General features: G+C 38.5%; 1 protein-coding gene across 2 annotated transcripts; it reads left to right on the top strand.

Annotated features, from left to right (window-relative positions):
* The first annotated feature begins 4,045 nt into the window (after positions 1 to 4,045).
* On the top strand, positions 4,046 to 15,288 carry RAB36 (RAB36, member RAS oncogene family). 2 transcript variants are annotated; one of them, XM_009083993.1, is made up of 10 exons: positions 4,046 to 4,147; positions 5,297 to 5,385; positions 7,976 to 8,041; positions 8,793 to 8,894; positions 10,541 to 10,605; positions 11,188 to 11,239; positions 12,602 to 12,683; positions 14,223 to 14,313; positions 14,853 to 14,972; positions 15,204 to 15,268. In XM_009083993.1, the coding sequence occupies exons 1-10, from the start codon at positions 4,079 to 4,081 to the stop codon at positions 15,266 to 15,268; spliced, it is 801 nt and encodes a 266-aa protein (XP_009082241.1). In that variant the 5' UTR covers positions 4,046 to 4,078. The 2 variants fall into 2 exon arrangements, with proteins under 2 accessions (XP_009082241.1, XP_009082249.1); XM_009084001.1 differs by lacking the exon at positions 8,793 to 8,894 and having other exon boundaries at positions 4,056 to 4,147; positions 15,204 to 15,288.
* The last annotated feature ends 1,095 nt before the right edge of the window (positions 15,289 to 16,383 follow it).

Raw genomic sequence — 16,383 nt, forward strand, 5'->3', positions numbered from 1 at the left:
CGCCAAGAGCGTAGTCGCCCCAGGAGCGCGTCCCGAGGGATTTTCTTTCCGAATTTGCCAGGACGTCACTGTGAACAGCTAAATGTTTTCATTCGCAGTTCAGGAGGGAGATTGAGGGGCTGGAGCAGGTTCAGAGAAGAGCAACGAGGCTGGGGAAGGGACTCGGGCATAAGTGCGACTCGAGCATAAGTGCCGTGAGGAGAGGCTGAGGGAGTTGAGGGTGTTTAGCCTGGAGAAGAGGAGGCTCAGGGGAGACCTTATCACCCTCTATGACTCCCTCAAAGGACATTGGAGTCAGGTGGGGGTTGGTTTCTTCTCCCAGGCCCCTTTCAGGTCTGTAAGAAGAGAAAATCTGGATCTCAGTGCTGATCATTCTCAGTATTTTTAGCAGCTTTGTAGTTCTGAATTTTTTTCATCTTGTTTGTTATGTGGTAAATTGGGCTATATTTATGTGTGTGTGAGATTTAGATTAAATACACTAAATAGAAGTGAAAATGGCCTCTCAATTTTGAAATATTTCTAGTTGGTTGCCTTGGACTCTCCTGCACTTTGCATTCACCAAGACTGTTGAACTGCTTTTTTTTTTTTTTGCAGCTTAGTTTGTGAAAGAGCTCCAGGAGATGAGCAGTGAGTCAGCCTATGTACACATGACAGGTTTTTAGATGCTTAGGATGTGTTGAACTAGAACTAGGAGAACATGCAGAAAGCAAGTTAGTGTTTGAAACTCTTACCAGCTAGTGGAGTTTTTGTTTTCAGAACTATGAAAATAGTTCTGACATTAATTAAGACATTAATATTGCTGTAAAAGATTATTCAAGCTTGCCAAAAGGGCAGGAACACACCATAAAAAGGGTCTAGATCTCTCCAGTTTTATATGGTCACAAGTAGCATTGGTGGTCATTACATGTTGTCACATAACTGTTCAGAGAAAGGTACATGGGGAGGATGTACCACTGCAGTGTTGCTGGCACAGCTTGAGGGTGTTTGGGTTGTCAGATGGGATCTGGCATCAGGACAAAGCTCTGAACAGCTTGTGCTAGGAAAGGTTTGGTCTCAGTGCAGAGAGGGAAGTCGTCGGGATGTTTTTCATTATGTCTGAGTAACAATTATAATAATCAAAGTTCTTACACTGGATTTTACAAATCCAAAGTAATTCAGATCAGCCGGATTAAAATACATCACAGGAATAGATTCTGGTTTGTTGATCTTCAAAATCCATAAAAGAAAAATTACTCCTTTAAAAAGTATTTTCTGGAAAGGATTCATTGTTCTACAACATTTTAGAGCAGATTATTTAAAGCATAGATTATTTTCCCAAATTAGATTATTCTGTTGACTATGTGGTTATAAAGTTTCACCCTATTTCCACAGGAAGAATGTGAACTTTTCCCAAGGTAGAAGGGGCAGGAGAAAATCAGAGACATCTCTTGTCCTTCAGTGTTTACTCTGCTTTTGGCATGAGTTATTCTGTCTTGTCCTTCACCATAGCTTGGAATACTGATTTTGTTAGTGGTCGTGATGTTCACTTATTTCATGTGTGCCTCCTGAGTGCCTTCCTCAAATCCTTTGTCTATCCACAGAATCTGCTGCTGCTACTGTTCTTGCAGCACTGAGATAAGGAACGTTGTGATGCCATGGAGACACTATGTTCCCAGCCCTCCCTGGTGACTGAATCCCCTTTCAGCTCTGTAAGAAGAAAAAATCTGGATCTCAGTACTGATCATTCTCAGTATTTTTAGCAGCTTTGTAGTTCGTAAATTTTTTTACCTAGTTTTTTATGTGATAAATTGGGCTATATTTATGTGTGTATGAGATTTAGATTAAATACACTAGCTAGAAGTGAAAATGGCCTCTCAATTTTGAAATATTTCTAGTTGGTTGCCTTGGACTCTCCTGCACTTTGCATTCACCAAGACTGTTGAACTGCTTTTTTTTTTTTTTGCAGCTTAGTTTGTGAAAGAGCTCCAGGAGATGAGCAGTGAGTCAGCCTATGTACACATGACAGGTTTTTAGATGCTTAGGATGTGTTGAACTAGAACTAGGAGAACATGCAGAAAGCAAGTTAGTGTTTGAAACTCTTACCAGCTAGTGGAGTTTTTGTTTTCAGAACTATGAAAATAGTTCTGACATTAATTAAGACATTAATATTGCTGTAAAAGATTATTCAAGCTTGCCAAAAGGGCAGGAACACACCATAAAAAGGGTCTAGATCTCTCCAGTTTTATATGGTCACAAGTAGCATTGGTGGAACTACCCATATTGTAATAGATAAATACTGATTACTGTATTGATCAGCCACCTTCTTCGGTGAACAGCCCATCAGCTGCAAATCTGGAGTCCTCAGGAGGAACAGGCTGTTTTGGTATGGTTGAGTGTCTGAAGTGATTTAAAAGCAACTCCTCACAGAATAGACCACTAATTCTAAGTAGTGGACTAGAAATTTTGCAGAGCATTATTCTTGCATGTGTAAAACACAAATGTAGGTTCTTTTGTGATGTACTTCCTCACTGTTTCAAATTACCTGTCTGCATTGATTTGCCCTTTAACATTTTCTGTCTGCTGCAGGAGTGGGAGAGGCTTGTCTCCTGGTTCCAAGCCTGCTCCAGCTTCATCAAAATGTGACTATTAGAATGTGAGAGCTTTCTTTTCTCCTGAAATCTGGAAATTTAAATCCTAATGAAATAAATAGCAAAAAAAATTTTAGCATCCTAAATTGCAGTCTGGCATACTAAGTGCTGTCTAAATTAATGAGCTGATTAAAAATACTTAGGTAATACAAAAGAGCTGTGTGATTTCTTATTCCTTTACTGTTTCGTACGTCAGAAAGCAAGATTGCTAATGACTAGAAAGACATTTATGTAATGCAGAATGTCTCATTAGTGGCATGCGCATCCTGACTCTAAAGCTGAGATGAAACCAAGTTGAAATGCTGAAAAAATCCCTCAGGAGTTTCTTTATAATTGCTGCTATGCTTAATATTAGCAATGTAACAGTTCCCCACTCCATTCGTTCCTTGTCTGCTGGGTTAATCCTGTTCTTTGTATCCATATATGCAACGATCTTTGAAGAAAATGTAACTATTACCTGAGACAGGATTAGGGGACCACTGGGTTTATTACGGAGCAGTTTCAGGTCAAAGGAATCTGTATGACCACTAAAACCAGATTTTCTTTTAAAACTAGGGCTCTCTGTATAGTTGAAGTACTCCAACTCCGCCTTCCCGGTCTGTGCAGAAGGGGAGGAAGGGAATTGTTGCAAGCCTGTTGCTATGGCCACGTAGCAGCAGGCTGAGCTGTTTGTGTGGCTGGAATCCTGCTGCATCAGCTGCTGCACGGTGAGTCCTTCCTTACACTTTGCTACATGATGAAAATGCTCTTATTAGAAACGTTCTTTTGAACGGCAGGAAGAAATTGCTACCCTATTAAGGGTCCCTCCCCCAGCAACCCACGAGGTTTCATTGCATAACCAAATTGATATGTCTCAGGTGAGACATCTAAATGCATTTGTGATTTTCATGTGAACATTATTCTTTTTCCATGTCAGACCTATCTACTGATTTCATTCTCTCTGAGCTGATCTTGGATGAAAGTTTGATGTTGTGCCAAGAAATGTGGGAGCTTTATCTTTCCTCCTTTCTTCTTCTGACCAAATGAAATCTGGTATCCCCTAACATTTCTTAATGTGCATATTGCAGAGGCATTTGTAACAATGATGAGCAAGATTTTCAAATTAAACACTGCAAAATCCTTTGAGGGCTAAACTGCAGGCACTTGTGTTGAGTTAGGTGAACAATTCTCTGCCCTCCCACAGAATTAGAGTTGGTGCCTTGTAGTTTCAGAAAGCCACTGGTTGCTACTACAGCCATGCACACTGAAGTGATTGCTCTTACATACCACAATGCAAATTAAGTCAAAGAACTGCCAGTTGTACTGAAAAGGGAAAAATAGAAAGCTGACTAGTTTGTAGGAACTTACTTACTTTTTATATTATCATGTTGTCCCCATATTGAGGTAATTCCTGAATACTGTGTTTCTCTTTACGTATTTCCTGTCTGGTAGAATTTAACTGAATTTGGAGGATGAAGTCCAACCTAATGCATTTGGTTCCCCCTGTGAGTAGGGACAGAAAAATCTCCCAGTTTCCCAAGGTAAGCTTTCCTTATTCCTCTGGTCACAGTATATGGCTCCTGCCATACTGAGCTGTCTTTCCCTGTGCTAATGCTATTTTAATTTAATGTAATGTACACTTCTTATCTTCTGTTAAAATTACAAATATTTAAGAATTTCTTTCCAAGACTGTGACCTCATCTTCCCATTCAATTCTGATCTCTATAGTAATAATCCTCATTTCTTCTTTTTAACCTTTACAAAAAAATTACTCTTGCCACAAAACTGCTATCTTATAATATTTATCTTGTTATTTCAGCAAAACATTAATAATTACATGCTTAAACAGCTCCTACATGGAGGGGAAATAGGAGCCATAGCTGATATTAAATATGTGAAAAGCCTAATTAGGAGGCTTTGGTTGAAGAATTTGATTCAGTTCTAATTTTCTGTTTGTATATAACCTTAGTCATACAGTAGATCAAATGTAGTAGGCACTGTAGAAACACAGACAGAAAAGACCTTTGATGTCACCAAAGACTTTTGCATTTGAAGTGTAATAGAAGAGTTAAGGACAGAGAAGGACAAGGAATTGCCATTCTGTTTTTTCAGATGTTCAAAAGATCCTTTTAAGGGCATTAGCATTTTTTCCATGCTTGAGCTCAGCCAAATATTTTGATTTTAATTTTATTAAAAATACCACGATTATTTGAAGCAAATACAAGGTAAACTACATTTTCCTCATTTTTAACTAATTCCTAGTTAAAAACTAGTAATAGAAACAGTGCTTCAGACTTATGAAAGACTGAAAAACCTTCATAGTAATCCTGACTTGCAGGTGGTATGCTCCTATCTGTGTTTGTCCAGTGTGCCTTAGATTACTGGGATGATTTCAGGCACTTACTGTTGTACAGAATGATGAGGAAATGTATTTGGCTGTGGGTGCTTAGCTAGTGATGGGTGCAGAGATTCAGAAAGGTGGGCAAAGGATGGTGCTGTGTCAGAGAGTTTTTACAAACCTAACTGGGGAAGCCTTTACTGCCTTCTAACCCAAGCTATACCTTTCCTCATGCCAAGTTAACCCTGTGCTGGACAAGCTCTTTGAATAAGCTTTTCTATTTTTCCTGGCCCGTTTGACTTGTTGCAAAGTAGCCATCGCACATTTGTCCCAGCAGCTGTTCTGTTTTCAGTGGTACACACCCGAGGCCTGTCTGCAGTTTAAAGAGCACTTCCATGCACAGGTCAGGACTGCTTGTCAGCAGAGCACTGGAACAACGAGGTAAGTTTGTAATAAACCAAGTTTGCAATGAACCAAGTTTGCAATGAAGAACGTCTTTTAAGCTTTCTGTATTCGGCTTTTGTCTGGCCTTTTCTCCCTCATTCCTCATGTGCCTCACTCCAGTATGTTTCAAGTCAGCTAAGCCCACGCACCTGGGACTTCTCTGACCTGTTTGACAGTAAATTAACAAAATGCCTCTTCTTCCCGTGTCAAAGATGCTTTTACCTCTGGCATAAGTAGCATTAAAAAAATTGTGGAGTAGTTTAGCAACAAATGTTATTTTAGCACCTTTGAAGTAAATGCTTAGTTCAAACATCTACCAGATCCTGCCTTGCTGTGTTCTCTGCTGGTGTTCCAAAGGAGCAGTTAATAAAGGCTTTGGAGGGATATAAACCCACAGGAGTTGTAAGTTTCTTGAAGCACCTAAGAATCTAGTTTGTCTTTTTGAAATATACATGCTGAGAAGTTCTCTGAAATGGCTTCTTAAAACTGGAGCAAAATTCTGGTAAATGTATAGCCTTGAAAAATCAAAATAAGTTGTTTTATGCCCTGGTAATAATCTTGAAGCATTTTTTTCCTTCCACTTTCTCTCTCTCCCAGAACTGTTACTATTACTGGTTTAATATCTGAAGCAAGGCAAGAAAGCTAAACAATGTTAGAAATCATCACTATTCAGTTAAAAGAAATAGCTGTATGTTCTAGAGATAAATGCTTCTGTGTTTCAGTGTGAAAGATCTTCCATAAAATGGAGTTTTTATGAATACTGACAATTAGCTCACTATTCTTTCCAATCTAGAGTTGCTGATTACCATGAGGCTTGTATGATATCCATCTTTAAATGAAACCTTTTATTCCTTTCACTAGGGAGTCTTGCTAAAAAAGAAAACAAAACCAAAAAAAAAGAGCCAAAATATGTCACCCCGAGAGACATCAGTGGCTTTATTGCTTTTTTAGAAGCACAGTCACTAGCTTAGTTTCATGTAAATTTGTTAAGTGTCAGGACAATTTTCCTAGCAAGACATGCTTAATTGGATTGAGGCATTTTGCCCTTCCATTACCAAGATCTATTTGTTCGGGTTTGGGGTTTTTTAAAATTTATTTCCAGAGTAAACCAGCTCTCCAGTTAATTTATTTTGGTAACAGAGTATAGCTAAAAAACTTTATATTTAGATTTTGGGAATAAAATTAAACCACTTTTGTGTCACTGCTCTCCAGATGTAGTTATTATTAGGTCATTTAGGTGATTGTTTGGTGGAATGGGGCAGGAGGGGCATTGTTGTGTACAGTAGTTGTAAAGCTTGACAAGAACAACCATTATCTTCTTTTTCCATTATCCCGAGTAATAAAATATTTCTCTGTCATTTGGAAAGCTAGTCTGAGAAATTCAGAAGCTAATGGCTGTATTTAAGACTCTTGATATTCCATCAATGTGTTAAATTGTCTAATCTAGGGAGTTTTTTTTCCCCAGTAAGAACTAATGGAACACACACCTCTAAAACATCACTTACGTTTTTGCTTTTCCCTTAAGGTTGTTGATTTTATTCAGTGTTTTCTCAGTAACAATTAATCAGGCAGTGACATGTCAGCAGCATAGGGGCCTGTGGCCACCCACTTAGCATTGACTGGACACAGAAAACACCTTCTTTTTTGGAAATATTAGTCTTGCATCTTACTAGTCAAGATTTGGACTATTGAGAATAGATAACTTGGAATAAGTGTCACATGGAAGCCTGATGTAACCAGAAATAGTATTCAATAGAAAATTAATTCCTTTGTTTAAAAAGCCATTCCTTGACAGAAAAGAACTAAACCTCTTAAGCCATTTTTGTAGCATGTGCACAGGAAGTGTCAATCCAAGTTTAGGTTAACAAATACGCTTACATTCACTTATCCACCTGTATCTCTCAGAAGATACACTATGTTTCAATTTTCAGAGTGCAGGCTGAGTCAACTAAAGCCCATCTGCTGCATCCTGTGGGAGGACCTAGAGCAAAGAGGATTATTTGCACGAAGCCAGCTTCAGATTGATATTGTTCCAGATAATCAGAAAATGTATTGGCTCGAACCCTGTGGGTTATTTTTCCAGAGACACGTTCTGCAGTGGGTTATTCTGTTATCAGCAATTCCTTGTTGCACTTAGGGCTTGATAAAGACTAATAAAGACAAGGGGAAACTTATGATTAATTTTAATGTAAAGGATGCAGATACTCTGTTTTTATGTGCAAACTGCCAAATGTTTATACTTGTAGTCAAAGCATTCATAGAATCATAGAATCAACCAGGTTGGAAAAGACCTCCCAGGTCATCAAGTCCAACCCTACTGTCATTACTAGACCATGGCACTAAGTGGCATATCCAGTCTCGTAAGAAATGGACTATTTCTGCTCTAGAAGGGTTTGGGGTTTTTTGTGATATTTTTCTTTCTTGCAATTTAAGGTTCTCATTGTACAGCACAGCCACAGTTAGGTAAGCTGAAATCACAGGTACATGTGCTCATCGCTTGCATTTTAAGGATCTAAATCAGAATTTTTAGAGAGAAACTGTTGAAATTACTACTAAAACCATGTAATATTTCAAATATTTATAACAGGTTGAAAATATCCAAAGTGGTTGTGGTGGGAGACCTGTACGTTGGGAAAACCAGTCTTATTAACAGGTACAGTATTTCTCAGCAGATGGTTTGATTCTGCTGTTTCTCAAATAAATGTTATAACATTTCTATTGCTGTCCATTTAGAGAAGTAGTTCATAGTTATTCTGGTTTGAACCAGAACCACTACTTCATGGCTTAAAAGATGAATGAAATCTGCAGCATGAGACAGGCTTGATACACCAACATACAAAGCCATGCTCTAGCACTGCAGTCAGTATATGTGATTTTTAGCCAGTCAAACATGATACAGTGTTTTCATAAGAAATCCAGTCTAAAGGCTAAAGAACTGGGAAAATATTGCAGTGTCTGAGTCTTGGTTTCATGTTTTCTCCTGAGTTGCAGAGCTGTTCACTGAACCAGTTTTAAGTCATCTTTGTGTGGGTACCTGCACTCATTTCCACAGCTGCAAGGCTGTAGGGGAAGCTCAAGTTTTTCTGTAGCTTGTAGAATAAGACAGATAAAATGCAGAATGCCTTAAAGAATAGTTATTTGATTCTTCACTGGATGTTAAAAACAGCTCTTATGCTTTTTGTAAGCATCCCATCCTGAGAGCTTACTAGATATATCTGCTTTCTAGTTAAACAGTATCTCCTTTCTTTTAATTAATGTTTGATGTTTCTATGTATGCTTCTACAATATATAGCAAATCCACAGCTAGTTCATTCTTTTTTTCAACATTTGCCCTAGGTAAGTGTTCATTTTGCAGTTATGTGTACTTGTGTCTTACTAGTATTTCATCCTTTTTTTAATTGCAGGTTTTGTAAAGATAATTTTGACCGACACTACAAGGCAACCATTGGAGCGGATTTTGAAATCGAACGTTTTGAGATAATTGGAATTCCATACAACCTCCAGATGTAAGTGGAAACAGCATGGTTAGGCATTGCACAGAGTACAGTCTCAGCAGAGCTCAAATCGCTTCAGGCTCCAGTGGATTAAAGATTTTTTAAAAAAAATAAAATTGCACAAAGATTAATGTGATCTGAAAGAAAGATTTTGTATCTGGACTTGCAGTTTTAATAAAAAATTTACTGTCTTGGATTTCTTATCCCTAAAAAACATTGTAAGCTTGTCAGTGAAGATTCATCTTGGATGTCTTGTGCCATTTCAGTGGAGTTCTGCCTTTTGAACTCACAGTTTATGAAGGTGGAAGCTTTTGCCACAGCCTTTGTCCAGTGCTATGTTAGCCCAGTCTGTCATTTCTGTTTACTGTGCACAATGAGCACTAAACTTGGCTTTGCTGGGAGTTTTATTCCTGCAGCCATTGAAATTAATGTTAAGGTGTCCAGTGATTTCAGAATTCCTTAATTAGGGACTAATTCATTATCCTCAAATCATAGAAAGACTGGAGTGGTTTTATTAGAATGTAAACCTAATAGCTTTGATTTTCAGCTGTTTGTCAGACTAGTGGGAATCCTGCCCTTCTGTCACCTGCTTTGGGTCTGCAGAATGGTGTCCTTTGGTGTTTCTGGTGGCTAGCACTGTTGCTCTGGAGAGGGCTTTACTGAATCAGCTATGCTGCAGTGTGACCTAGAGCAGAAATAAGATGCTTTGCATGAGGTATTTTGGTGCATGAATCTTAAAACCTTTTCACTTAGGAACACACTTTTTTTGGAGCGATCACTGATGTAAATAGCTGGTTCATGGTATTTATTGAGAAATACTTAGAAATCAGTTTCCCACTGATTTCAGTGCCATTGTGTTTTGGAAAATTCTGATTGACATTATTCTTTTGGAACTTGAGACCCTCTGAAAATCTAAACTCGTGCATCAGGATTTTGCAAACTGAAGCAATAATGTTCATGAGCTACTAAACGTCAGGTTGCATTATCTGCAAAGTTTTCAGTCGCTGGGTAGAACATTTCCATATGATAAGCACTAGTGCCCCCTCTTGCTGAGAGATTTCCATACAAGATAAATTTGCAAGTCCCTGTGGCTGGCAGTACTAGGCTGACAAAGCCCCAGTCTCTGTAGTGCTGGCAGGAGCTGAGGGCACTGCATGTCATGGGGTTAATAAGAAGCACTTTCTTGATTTTATTTAGTGAGGTCATTAGTACCTGATGGACTGAGCTGTAGGTCTCTAATTCGTAGTGCATGGACAGATATGATACCTAGCAGTTACAAGATTCTAACATGAGCTAATAAACAATTTAACTAGTATTGCCACAGAAAATATACAATATTGCATTGCCCTAGAAATACATGCAAACGACATAGATGAAAAATACATTGTAAGAAAAGGGTATTACCATGCAGAATAAGAATATTAAACCGTGTCACCAAAATGAACAGAGGTAAAAACAGAGTTCACATGTCTTCATTAAATAATAGAGCTTTACTGTATTTCTATCAGTAGTTAATGAATAACATGTTCCAGATGGTAGCACTTCTCTGGTATCATATTCTTCTCCAACTTGTACCAGTCTGCTGCTTCATTAGCATGTTTGCTCAGGTTACACTGGGTTTCATTAACCTGAAATTTCTTTTTTCCCCCATTGCACAGATGGGACACAGCAGGTCAGGAAAAGTTCAAGTGTATTGCATCTGCTTACTACCGAGGAGCAGAGGGTGAGAACAATATTAATTTGATCCTGGCTGTGTCAGGAGATTGTGTTTTACACAGAAACATATATGCTCCTCGGAAAGGTACCTGTAGACACAGTGTGGTGGAATGGATTGTCTGTTATTGCAGGGAAGAAGGGATAAAGATGTTATTGAACTGATGTGTTGTCACATCTGCAAGCTCTGAGTGTTCTGGTGATGCAGTGATAAACATTGGCACTTGTGTCTAGGAGGAAAAGAATTTGGGTTTGGGTAAGATTAATGCTGAAGTTAGATGTGGATATTTCTGTCATTCCCTTTGGTAAGAGACAATTTCTGCAGGAATTACTAGTCCCAAAATGAAAGGAGTAATAGCAGTATAGACTGCTCTATAGGTAAAGGCAAAATAAGGGTGAGGACAAAGTCTTACTGGGTGCTAGAGAAGGAAAAGGAATGAGCAAATAGATAGTCTTCTACCTCCTCTGTGTTAAATCTGTTCTTGCACCTTGTATGTAAACATTCTCTTTGTTTTACAAGACGTGTTGGAAAGAATTCTGATACACTTTCTAACTTAATTACTTTTTTCCCTCTTCTTGTCTTTTATTGCAGTTATAATAACAGTGTTTGATCTGGCTGATATCCAGACTTTGGATCACACCAAGTAAGTTTCTGTATTTTGGCTTATCCTTTAAAGCTTTTACAGCAGGTTTAATTGCCTTGCATATGTACTTGCTGAATCATGAGTGTATTTTCTATTGAGCTAAGAAATTAAAAATGACAGTCACTTATTTGGATTACATAGGGTGGGATTTTTTCAGAAGAAAATGCAGAGCATAAATTTGAACTACTTACACTTGACTTCCTTTCAAGTCAGTGCAGAGAAAAAAGCACTTTCAGTAAAAGCTTGATCCTTCCAAAACAAGACATGCAGGAAGAGATGAAGTGCACCGCAAAAGCAATTTTTTTTTACTTCATTTGCTGTAAGTAGAATACCAGCCTGGCATCTAATGTAAATGGTGAAACTGATGAGGTGAATCTCATGCATAGTGGTGCAAGGGCCTCTAATTTTTTAGGGTATGCTTCTAGCTCGAAATGTTTTTCTTTCTCTAGTTTCTGAAATGATTCTGTTGGGAGGTAGGCTGTCAAAAAGAGGAGAGAAAATTATAAACTCAAAGTATCTGTAGATATAGCTAAACTTACTGGTTCAGATACTTGTAATGTTTTGGTTACAACAGGTCACTAATTGTTAGGAGTAAACTTGTTCTGCTTTTAGTGCAGGCCACAAACCCCTACAGGGATCTGTGATCCCCACTGTTGTTGCAGCTCAGAGCATATGTATTTCTAACAGGCTGTTGTGACTGCCATGCAGGTACAACCTGTACTCTGTCTTATTTGAATGTGTACTATGGTACTTAGCTCATTTACATAGGACTTTGTAAAATAATATATATATTAGTGTCTCCGCTTGGCTGAAAATAATTGAAGCCTGTGAACCTGATTTCCCACACACGCACACACTCCCTTCCCTCCTTGACTTGTGTTGGATGACTCAAGAGAAACTTGATTGCCAGAGTCACAAAAATATAAAAGCTTGTGAGACGAGAATCATGCAGCCTTCATCGGGAGCTGTTTTATAATGCTGAATAGATTATTTCACTCATCTTTATTCCCATTTCTATCTAATCTGCTATCTTGTTCATACCTTTTGCTTTGCTTCTTGCTTTCTTATTGCTTATCTCGATCAAAACTTTGTCCTCTTGCTTAGATATACCCTCTCTGGGTGCTAAAATCATTGAATTTGTACTCTGTAGTGGGTGTGTTTGAAGTTTTTGTTAGTGGAAGACATGTATTCAAAGGAGTTGGAATAGCTCCTGGTCTCTTTCTGCTTAGAAAAAAAAAACGTTTTTTGATATTCTCACAGAAGTTCATCCTCTCACTTTTCTTGTGACCCTATTATCTGTCACCTTCTCCTGTATTCCTCATTCCCTCTGACTGATTCTGTCGCTTCTCTTTTGTATTTCAGACAGTGGCTAGAAGATGCATTGAGGGAGAATGAGCCAGATTCCAGCTTCATCTTTCTAGTTGGAACAAAGAAAGACTTGGTGGTGAGTAAATTGAATGCAGATAAGGAAATCAGATTTTCCCTAGTTTCTCAAGTGATTTCCCCTGCAAGTTGTGCATAATGTTGTTGAGATGAAGACCTTGAGGAAAAAACATAACAGGTAAACAGAGCAGCACACTTGTAACCAATTTAACAAGAGGCTTTTTAAAAAAATGAGTAGTTAGTGAAATATTTCTTGCATGACATTTTCAAGCACATACAAATATACCTAATAATCTTGAAGGTTTTCTTGATTTGTTTTTTTTAGGGACAGTGTGTTCTTTATTGAGGAACAGGGAAGATTTCTTACTTAATTGAATATGACATCATTTTCCGAAGAACAGGATATAATGAACTCATACTGCACCATTCTCAGTTTTGTGCTTGTCTTTCTCTAGCTATCAATACTTTATTTTTAAAGATATCAAAACAAACTTGTTTCTTCTGCTGTTTAGTTGATTTCTCTATATTCCCCTCCAGCTGCCACAATGTCACTTCTGCACTTTGTTTCTTACCCTTCACTGAAAATAAGTCCCAGAAAACTCCAAGTCTGCCAGTTTTTCTGGTACTTTGTGTAGTTTATGCTGCTTGAATGTAAAAGCTGCAGTAAAAGTTAAATGTGCCAGACCTCTGAGGACACAGATCTGAATTCCTTACTGTTAGTTTCTGATTTTAAAATGTAGTGCTTTCAACTGAAAGGGAGACAAGAGCAAAGCAAAGGATTGTGGGTTCTAGGTATTACTTGAGTGTGAAGCCAGTGTCTTCCCAACTGGATTCACTCTATTTCTCATCTGGATGTCACATACTCATATGCAAATTTTTGGATTTCTCCTCAGTTGGGCAGGGGATCTCCACAGTAAGACAATGCACAGAAAACATGCAAAGACAACTGGTATCATCCATCCCAAATGGGCTGGAAATTTAAAGCAAATAGCAACATACTCATATGGCTGATCACAGAGAACAACTGAGAGGGTGAAAAGACCTGAAAATTAGGTCCAGGAAAGCAAAATCCATTGAAAGGGAAAGAACTTTTAGTCTTAAGAGATAAAAAAGAGCAAAAATAAAAAGAGGGGAAGGCTATTGTGTTACAGCATAGCAAAAATAAATGGAGTAGAAAAATGGATCTGAGAAAAAATAGATTAAACCCTAAAACCTGTTGTGATTAGTTGGTTCCACAACTGATGGGGTGACAGGATTTAATGATAGGGTGACAAGATTTGATGGGGTTAGAATGATGGAGTGACATGGATTTAAACACCCGTAACTGGTCTGTTGTCCCTACCACAGTATGTGTTACATACAATGGTCACTCTTAACTGTTGGTTTGTTTCAGTGCTGTGGGAGGAAAGAGGAGACTTCTTTTTTAAAATCAGTACTAAGTACTTGAATGTTCCTGCAGTCATGTCTGATTGCACAAGATCTAAGGCAAGGTCACTAAGAAAACTGGAAGCATCACAGTATAGGTGCTGGCAGTACCTCTGCTCTGCTACCAGCCCAGGTGCACTTGTTATGTACAAGTTATTTCCTGTTGTTTGCTCAGTCAGATGCTGTGTGTGAAAGGACAGAGCTGGATGCCATCCGTTTTGCCAATGAGATGCAGGCAGAATACTGGTCAGTTTCAGCCAAAACAGGTAAGTTACTGCAAAGGATGTAAAAATAGCTTAACCACAAGGGCTGATGGTGAGGTGGGAGGAACTTATTATCCCTCCATTCCCAGTTTTTTGTTGTTGTTCTTGCAGTTTGTTGCTATTAGAAACTTCAGGTTTATTAATGGCTGATTTTATTTGAGCATTTGTATGTGTGCTTGCTCTGCCGTGTTTGCAGAAAGAAGTACTTGAGCTGCTGTGCAATGTCTGAGCATGTTTAATTCATAGGTAGTTACATAAATACACATGTGCACTACTACTCAACATTTGCCATGGAAAATATTATACTGAAAACTGAATTCTCTCTGTTGCTGACTAAAAATAAAGATGCAGCACTGAGTACAGTATTCTTGAGTAAGAAAATAAGCAGTTCTCTCTGCAGTGATCAGAATGGAAGACAGATTGTTGGAGAGGCCTGTTCTGTCCCAGGATTGAGCAGTGAGCTGTTCACAGATGTGCTTGTTATGCTTGATCATCTGTTGATGTGCAGTTGTAAAACACATAATTTCTGTGTTGTTTCCTAGGGGAAAATGTCAAAGAATTCTTTTCCCGAGTTGCTGCCTTGGCCTTTGAACAGTCCATGATAAAGGAGCTGGAGAACACCCCTGGGCGCATTGCCCAAATTGGGGAAGGAAACCTCATCAGTATGTGGAGTTTTGCTTTTTGTGTGCATTTAATAGTTTATAGTCTGAAGGACCAGGGAGATTTTTCAAGCATTAAGGCCAGTTTCAAACACCTGCAAGCATATTCATGCCATTATTTACCCAGGTTCTAGCCTATGGGAGTGACTGGGTCTGCATCCAGTTTTTGTTACCCTTAGTATTGGAGGGTATCATTTCTTGTGAGCTGATTTTCCAACTCTTTTGTTTCCACAGAACTGGAGAAGGACATTATGGAAATCTCAGAAGACAATGCTCAAGGCAGCCTGACTTGCTGCTAACTGTCACCTCTTTCTGCAAGCACCATCTTCACTGTGGCACAGCACAGAGCACCTGCAACATTGCAAGCTCTCAAACCAGAAACAGAGAGCTTTGATTTTGGAAATGACGGACAAAAAACGTATCCAAACTTTCTGAGAATTCTGTTGCTGCTGCAGGCTCACTTGTACAGGGTGGTACAATCGTTACATAAACCTTTCTCTGTGTGGTGGAAGCATAACATCCTTGTCTTAATGCAAGAAGACATTGCCAGTGCCATGTGCTCACCTTTCTGCCAGAAATGCTTGTAGTCAAAAATGATGTCATTTTAGTGTGTTGTTCTTTGATAAGTCTCTAGAAGTCTTAGTGAAGTCCCATTCCTGCAGGAGCAGGAAACAAATGGCAGTTCAGAATAAAGGCTGCTATCTGTGGAGTTTGCCTTTTAAAATCATAGCATAAGATAACTCTGATTTGCTTTTATTCATTCCAAGTATTTTAAAACTATTCAGAAATTAATCTTTCTAAATATCAGATATGGAAGCACACAAATGCAGGCTGCATAGTTTCCACTGTGGTTTCTCCATCCAGGAAAAGTCTGTATTGTTTTTAATTTTCCACTTGAGAATCAGAGCCTGGTATTTAAATATTTCCAAGCCTAGGGAAGTCCAGGTAGGAATTTTGTTGTTTATCCCAGTTGTCTAATGTTTTGAAAATGTTGCCAGATAAGAATGCTGTTCTTTTCCACTCTGTTGAATAAGAAAGAATGGTCACATAGGTGCATAATTGGAAACACATGAAGTCTAATATTTCTGTCTTCCATAGAGGATGGAATGTTTCTCTGCATTGATCTTCATGGATATTGTCTACACTGCAGTTCTACTTTGTTGCTGAGAGTAATGACTTTTTAATTTTATTCTGACTGGGGGTTTTTGTTTGGAATAATGTAATGTGATTTTGGAACCATACGTGGTCTCAGCCATGAGCTTGATCATCCCTTTCTGTGGTGGGAACTCTGAGCCCGTAAGGGCAGATTTGTTACTGCTGCTAAACTCTCAGTCACTCTATCTGCTGTTACTGGCCAAGGCAATTTGATCAATAGATGCTGGGAGCAATTTGCTCCACTGCTTAATAAAAGCAG

Source organism: Acanthisitta chloris, unplaced genomic scaffold, assembly GCF_000695815.1.
Source record: "Acanthisitta chloris isolate BGI_N310 unplaced genomic scaffold, ASM69581v1 scaffold19710, whole genome shotgun sequence".
In the NCBI taxonomy this organism is placed as follows: Eukaryota; Metazoa; Chordata; class Aves; order Passeriformes; family Acanthisittidae; genus Acanthisitta; species Acanthisitta chloris.